This window comes from Herpailurus yagouaroundi, unplaced genomic scaffold (genome assembly GCF_014898765.1).
Source record: "Herpailurus yagouaroundi ecotype Mexico unplaced genomic scaffold, PumYag 100, whole genome shotgun sequence".
In the NCBI taxonomy this organism is placed as follows: Eukaryota; Metazoa; Chordata; class Mammalia; order Carnivora; family Felidae; genus Herpailurus; species Herpailurus yagouaroundi.
The window spans coordinates 62,271,815-62,279,778 of record NW_024412391.1 but is presented as its reverse complement, the minus strand read 5'-3'; the positions used below and the strand labels follow the sequence as shown (position 1 = coordinate 62,279,778).

Sequence of the window (7,964 nt, the reverse complement as noted above, 5' to 3'; positions counted from 1 at the left end):
TTATTTGAAGAAGTTTCAGACTTCTAGAAAACCTGAGAGGCACCTGCATGGCTCAGTCAGTTAAGTGTCTGACTTGATTTCCATTCAGGTGGTGATCTCAGCCCCACGTTAGACTCCATGCTGATAGCACAGAGCCTGCCTGAGATTCTGTCTCTCCCTCTCTCTCTCTCTCTCTCTCTGCCCCTCCCCCACTTGTGCTTTTTTTTCTCTCTCTTTCTCAAAATAAATAAACTTAAAAAAAAAAAGAAAAGCTGAAAAAATAATATAACAGGCACCCATAGATCCTTCATTAGATTTGCCAACTTTCAACTTTTTGCTACATTTTTTTGTTTCTTTGCCTCTAATTATAGCCTTCCCACACACTTGCATATGCACACACACAAGTGTGTGTGTATATAGGCACACACATATTATTTACATACATACATATATTATTTTTTCATTTGTGAACTATTTGAAAAGATTTAGACATCATGACAATTTACCCCTTAATGCATTACTTAAGAGTAAAAATATGTTTCTACCTAACCATAATACCTCCATCATGCCTTGAAACATCAATAGTTCTTCCAAATTATGAAGTAATATCTAATCTATATCCATATTTCCACAACTGCCCTCAATATATACTCTTTTGTGTTTTTTAAATACAGCATTAAATCAAGTTCATTCACTCATTGCAGTTGGCTGTTTTGTTTCTTCAGTCTTTTTTTTTTTTTTTTTACCTAGAACAGTCCTGCCACCATACCCTACCCCACTTTCTCTCTTGACATTGAAACTTTTCAAGTCTACGTCACTTGAAAACTTTCTGTTTGTTTTCAAATGTGCACAACTGTGCTTGATTTTACAGGCTTATGTTACACAATTATTATAGGTTTGCAGGAGTGCATATATCAGCAACTGTAACAAATTTTCATTTTTGCCTATTGGTTAATAAAAGCAAGTGGCTGGATCTCCAGTTGGGCACCAGATGTTTTTACTGAGGGAGGAAAAAAAAGCATTAAGAGCTTTTAAATCTTACACTATTGCTTTGATCATAGAAGAAACAATACTGACATTTCGTTCTCCAAAGTGTGTTGTGAGGGTTTTCCTTGATATTGACACAATATATTCTTCAATGAATCAGTTAGTATAGAACCAGTTTAAAAGACCTGAAAAGGGAGTGACAGCCAAGAAGGATATTTTGAAGTTTGAAATGATCCCTATATAAATAGAACGGATCAGCATAACTTTGGGATAAAATTAGCCGACAGTTTGTGGGCTCTCGCTTGTGCCTGTTTGCTTGGTGCTACTCTCCTGATAAATCACAACAAAGCTTCCAGAGGGAGAGGAAGGATGGAGGGCACCAACACCCCTGTCACTAAATCTGCAGCTGCCAAGTTAGTTAAGAGAAATTTCCTTGAGGCTCTAAAGTCAAATGACTTCGGAAAATTGAAGGCCATTTTAATCCAAAGGCAAATAGATGTGGACACAGTTTTTGAAGTTGAAGATGAGAATATGGTTTTGGCATCTTATAAACAAGGTAAAAACTATAGGTGTGAGTGTAAAATCGATAAAAAACGGATTTGTTTTAAATGCAGTGTCAGTCACCCACTCTAAACCAGTAGCTCTTGGGGTTTAAGTATGTATTTTAAAAATATTTCTGATTTAATCTTTTCTCTTTTTTAACTAGACACCATCATGGGTGGTATAAATATGTTTTTTTTTTTTCTTTTCTTTTCTGTTCTGTTCCTTTTCTATCCTTGTGTCTGGAATTTGAAATCGTGAACAATTATATTTATTAATGTACTTTGCTTTTGTTTCTAACTTTTCTTCTGCCTGTAATGATATAGAATAAAGAAAACATCTCCAGATTACGGCTAAACAGACTGCTAAAATCTAATCCAGTGTGACTGCTAACTGTCTATTAATACAACCACTTAACGATATATCATTTCTGTATCTATCTGGATGAAAAAGAGGATTTTGCCCCCATTTGGAGGGTTACTGAATGGGGAAGGCTCTGCCTTGAGGCACCTTTTTGGTCCTCAACATGTCAATGAGTTTTTAGTTCAGGCAAAAATCTGAAACCAGAAACACCAAAAAGTTAATTTTTTTTCCTTGGGTACAAGAATAGATCAAAATTGTAGATATTCTCCATACAGAATACCTGCCTTTTAAAGAACTAAGGATAGCAAAAATGAGAACGGAATTTTTTTTTATCTGGGGATTTTCTGGAATCCACGCTTAGGAAATCAGAAATGAATTAGAAGTGTGCAGATTCTGATTTCCCAAATCAGCTAGTTAATGGGGGAACTTGAGTAGCGAGGCCATCTGGTGAGCAGACTACAAGCAAACACCACGTTCTCCATCACTTCTGTTTAAACAAAAGAGACGATAAGGTCAGCATTTGGGGAGAGATAGCAGTTCTTTTTTCAGGTGGAAAGTACTTTTCATTTGCATACAAATCATCAGTGCCATCAATGTTCAGAAACAATGTTAATGGTATATGTTTTCACATTTATTTACCATACTCTGGTTGTTAGTTCTGAAGGAAGGATATAATAGTGGAGGCCAGTTACTGTGTTTGTGACTCTTACTGAAGGGCTTTATCATACATTGACATTGCTATTTTAGCTAGAAGATAACAGAGGTCTGGTTGGTTTTTTGTTTTTTGTTTTGTTTTGTTTTGTTTTTTAAGTAGTTGATTGGGCTCTGTTAGAAAGAAGGAGTGTGTCCCATGTAATCAGATTACTTTCACCTTATGGATTTGTTCGGTGAAAGACTGTCCGAATGCTAAATACATTTTTAAGGTATGTTTTAAGCTTATACTGGTGCTCATGTAAAATAACTGAGGTCCAAGTTGGCATAATTTATGTGACACTGAGCTGTAAAGACTGCCTTTTCCCATCTCCTGAACATGCCAAACTGCATGGATTGCCCAAGGTTCTGAGGTTGTGAGAAAGGGCATTTTAGGGCAGGTTCGAGGGAAGAAGGGTGTTGTTTCTTTTGCTTCCAATGGTGTCATCACCCCTGAATCAGAAGAAGATGCATTTTTAATCTTTTCTGTCAATATGACCAGACTCCCGTGGTGTTCATAGAGCTAAATATTCATTCATGCTAACAGGTGTTTTCATAGTGTTAGGACCGCAGAATATGCCTTTCAATTAGAGAAACAGCAAATTGCACCCTCTGGGAAAGGAAAAAAGAAGAGTTTGATTCTTATGCATGCCAGATGAATGTATGCACAGAAACAATAGGATATGTGGTCATATCTTCAGGGTTTATACAGGAACTGTGTGTATGTGGGCATGCGCACACGTTTGTATGTATAGAAAATACATGTATGGGTATAAGAATCTATCTCTTCAATCTTAAACCCAGATTAAAGTCTTATCTTTCTTCAAAGCTTCTTCTAACTTTTTTTTTTCACACTTTCACATGTCTTCTAGCCTAATTATCAAACCTTTTAATATTTCAGTCAGGAATGGAAGTGATAAATAAAATCTTAGTTGCTAGCCAAGCAAAGTCGACCTAAGTGGCTGGATTAAACTTTGTGAGACTTTATTAAATCATAGCAGACTTTTTGGACATTGAATGCTATTGGATTGCTCTTCACTAGTTATTTTTTTCAAGCACTCTTGAAAGGCTCTGCACCAAGAAAAGTGTACACATCATAAGTGTACAGCATCATTAATTTTCACAAAATAAACAAACCTATATAGCCAGCATTAAGATGTGGAAACAGAAACACTACCTGTTTACTTTTAGTGTGGGAATCTTCAGGTTTTGGTTATTTTGTGGCTTATTAAGCAAGACAATGTTTCAAACCTATGAAAGATACCATGCTACCTTTAAATTTGCTTGTATGATTAATAATATAACCCACATTCAATATTTCATTGTCCTGCAGCATATCAACAGGGGTTCAATTTATCCCCAACCTTTTTTACTTCTTTTAGGACATACAGCATTTTTCATAGAATTTCAGAAAGCGACCACACTTTTCCCCTTAAATATGGTATGTCTAAGCTAGTAGACAAGTCGGTTTATAATTTTTGGAAAGACAACTCAGAAATCTGTTGGCAAGGAAATCAACTTGGGGTCTAAACATTGCTTCCCCAAATCCACAATCCAATTGGCACACTAACGGAAGCAAATGTAAAATGTGGATTTTGTGAGGAAGGCAGAACAAAGCATCTGGAAATTCACTTCTACTTCCTCATCTCTAGCAACAGAGAACAAAATCCCAGAGCTCAGGTTCAAGCTGTGGGGCCCGCCCAGACCCAGTACTTAAGAATGATTCTTAAAGTTAGAGAGATCATGTTTTGTTTTTTAAAGTTATGTTAAACTTCATGATCAAATCTTCAAATAAAATCATGTTTTTATTAATTGGAAAAAAAAACCCCAAAACATCTGCCTCACACTTTGTAAAGCAAACATTAAAAACATTCTGGTTGGCATTTGGGATAACTCCAGGAGCATAGCAGAGACATGTGTCTTTAAAGCAAAAACAGGCAAGCGAAATTCCTTCTACCAGAGGACCGCTTTAAGATGGGAATGACGTGAAGAAACGTTAAATACACCCCCAACTTTTGAAGTGCCCCATACAAGGAGGTGCGAGGTCAAGGGTTTTCCGTGATACAAAGTTTCCTAGAGTCAAGCGCCCAGGATCCAGAGTGAAAGCAGGATCTGTAAGAAAACCCGGAGCTAATTCCTATTGGTTCTCACCAGTGTTCTCTGCCCTGGAAACGCCAACATCCATAAAGCTGTTTCCAAAGCTTTTTCCAACTACATATTTTGATTCTCTTTCCGATGTATGAGGCTTGGCGCGTTAATGATACAGGCAGAATATCATACTTATCTCTTGGGTATGAAATTCCCTCGTCAGCAAGGTTAATCAGAGTCCTTTTATTAATCAGTGTAATGCACTCTAAGCACTTCATTTATGGCCCACAGCAGCAGCTACTTCGGTTGGTAGTCATATTTTTAATTAAAATAACCAATGAATGATTTCACAGGAAAACTTTCTGGCAGGTACTCTATCTACTTTACTAAGTCACAACTTCCTCCCAAGTATCTCAAAAGCTCTTATTTCCACTCTCTTAATGAACAGACTCTTTATCACCTCATGTTCTTCTTTGCCAGAAATTCGCTCTCCTACTTTCCTATTACCATCTTAGGGTTCTTATCCCTCCCTGAACGTTCAAACGTTTTTCTTTTAAATTTTGCATTTCAAGCTGACTTTGTTTTTCTTTGCTGGGGGAGTTCTGAGATTTTTCCTGAAAACATTAGCTATTAAAAAATAGTCAAGAATTGTGCGTCAGTCTATAATCCTTCAGGACTGTGTAAATACATGGACACAGGCAGAGCAAATGTCTGCTAATCCCGCCACGAACAGTGTGTCCAAACTTTGGCTGTAATAACAGAAGCTTCTCATGTGTAGGGTTCTTTGAACTCAGATAACATTATAGCTGATAACTGTTGCAGAACCCAGGAGGAGCTGAAAGTTTACCAGAGATGTATACATCCCCCCTAAACACAGAGCAGAATCGATTCCTTCTTCCAAAAATGGCCCAAACACTTTTCTCCTTACCATATTTCCTGAGCTGGGGGCTTTCCACTCGGCTACTCAGGCATCTCTCTTCGGTTTCACATTTAAAGTAAACACACACACACACACACACACACACACACACGATTACTCTGCATATTTTTGTAGGGGTGAAACTTCTAAAATCCCTTTAGAACTTTTGCCTACAGGTGCTATTGGTTGAGAAGTGAAATGCATGTAGCCGTCAGATCACCCGTGGCTATTTAAAGATTTGGGGGAGCCCAGGGTTTGAGTGGATCTGTCAGTACCAGTTATACAGGCGTGAGCCCTTTATGCTACTTAATCTTATTCTTATTTGTAAAGTGGAGGCTTTGTCAGGACCTTCTCTAAATCCCCTGCATGCTGATAATCTACGATGTTATGAAGGGGAAATTATATAAACAGATTATGTGTCATGGTCTGGGGAAGGTGAAAAGTAACCGTAGATACGATAAATCCACATGGGCATGGCCTGTATTTGAGAGTCTCTGTGGGGTTTTTGCATAGGAGGGAGGATCTGTCTCTTCTCTTCTCATTTAAACACTTGGCTCAAGAAGAGCTTAGAGCCATGGCTACACAGACTGCAGACCTGTGGGGGGGGGGGGGGCGGGCGGAAGCGTGAGTGGCTCAGGTTAGTGGGAGGCAGCAGCTTCCTCACCCTCCCACTTGGGGGCTCTGTGCCAGGTTCTGCTCCATTCCTGCACTTTGTGCCCATCTGAGCACACAGAGAGCAGCCTGGCATCTGCAGAGGTGAGCGTAGGGGGGGGGGCTCTTTGAAAGATAAATGCTAAGAATCAATCACATGCTGGATTCTGAAGCCCTGGGACAATTCCGCCCTGGAAAGGAGGCTGAGTATAAAAAAATGATTATACCCAATTAGTTAACTGTATTTCTGTTATGCTGCTACTGTTGCTGGTTATATTTTAGAGGACAAATTCTGATGTCTTGGCATTTCAGTATCAACACAAGAATGTTAATAGGTGCTGCATCACCGTGGTTTTCGAGGATGGCTTTACTTCAGGTTTGATCCTCAGAGAGGGTAGGTGTGATGGAAAGGACACTCTTGCTCCTTGGTACAAGGCGCCCCGTGACTGCAGCCCCATTTTAAGGTGTGAGTGTATGTGGGTGGCCTCTTGCTATGGGCTTTTCCTTTCTCTACAGGAGGCTTTCCTGCTATGCCGGGGGTTGAATTATCCAGAATCCACCCCCCTTTCCCCACACACATAGCATCACCAAAAAGTTCTGCAACATGGCTTCAAGATATTCTTCAGTATGTCGGCCCTGATCTGTATCTGACAATCTGCCCCCTTCCTATTTCTCTATTCAGTTTCTACGGGCACCACGACAGTGTCTTGTTGCCAACCACCTACACACGTTTCCATCTAGGAGAGGGGAGTTATAAGCACAAGTTCACCCAGGGGGTGGGCTGAATCCCAAAACCCAGCTGTCTCCGGGGCTGATTTACTGGTTAATGATTATGAGCAAAGGACATGCAGATGAAAGGGGCTGAGAGGCTAAGGATGACAGATTCATATAATAAATAGGCAGGATAGACTCTCTAGGTGCTACTGGGAATCTAGGAAGAATAAAAAAACATCAACAAGCAAATGCATTTCCATATCAGAGCTGTGGAATATTATAGATGCATTCAGGACCTTCTTTCCTTCCTCGTGATTTGTGAAGCAGGCTTGGCGCTAAACCTATTCTGCTTCCACAAAGACAAAGACAGATGGAAACGCTGCATTGCAGATATCCTGAGTCCATTAGCTTGGACTGAAGTGGGCGACTTATGGCTCTAGCAGGCTGAAAAAGTGGCAGTTTTCTCATCTGGAAAATGAAAGGCTTGGACTGGATAATCTTCCCTCCAGTGCTAACATTCGGTGTTTTCTTTGATTTTACATCAAAATGGTGTTTTCTTAATCAGCTCTCTACTGCTTCCTTTCCGAGATCATTTTTCTTCCCATTGCAGAAGCAGGCACGAGTTTCCAATCAGTTGGTGCACAGAGCTGCCAAATCTTTGCTGCTAATCAGCAGGCAAAACATACTCTGGTTTCCAGATCTGGAACCAGCTTCTTTCCAAGGCAGTTAGAAGAGACTAGCTTTGCAAATTGCTTGTTGAGGAGATTTGAGCATTACAATGACTGATTAGGTATTGGGTATTGTTGAGATTCATTCATGATCAAAAGCAGGTTGCATACCGTATAGCCTGAAAACTCTGCTCAGAACACAGATTCAATGTACATAGCTAAATAGAAATGTATAAATGGGTACATACACGTACACATGTAGTGTGAGTGCCTATTTGCACACACACACACACACACACACACACACACACACACTACAGGCACAGGAATTACGATCCCACAGCCCCAGAGTACCTATGATACTA

At 39.6% G+C, this 7,964-nt stretch overlaps 1 protein-coding gene across 1 annotated transcript in view; it reads left to right on the top strand.

Annotated features, from left to right (window-relative positions):
* The first annotated feature begins 211 nt into the window (after window positions 1-211).
* The window catches only part of ASB4 (ankyrin repeat and SOCS box containing 4), a 62,938-nt gene continuing 55,185 nt past the window's right edge, over window positions 212-7,964 (top strand). The window contains exon 1 of the mRNA XM_040472613.1: window positions 212-1,522. Coding sequence (XP_040328547.1) covers window positions 1,336-1,522 — 187 coding nt within the window. The 5' untranslated portion in view covers window positions 212-1,335. The remainder of the gene's footprint in view (window positions 1,523-7,964) is intronic.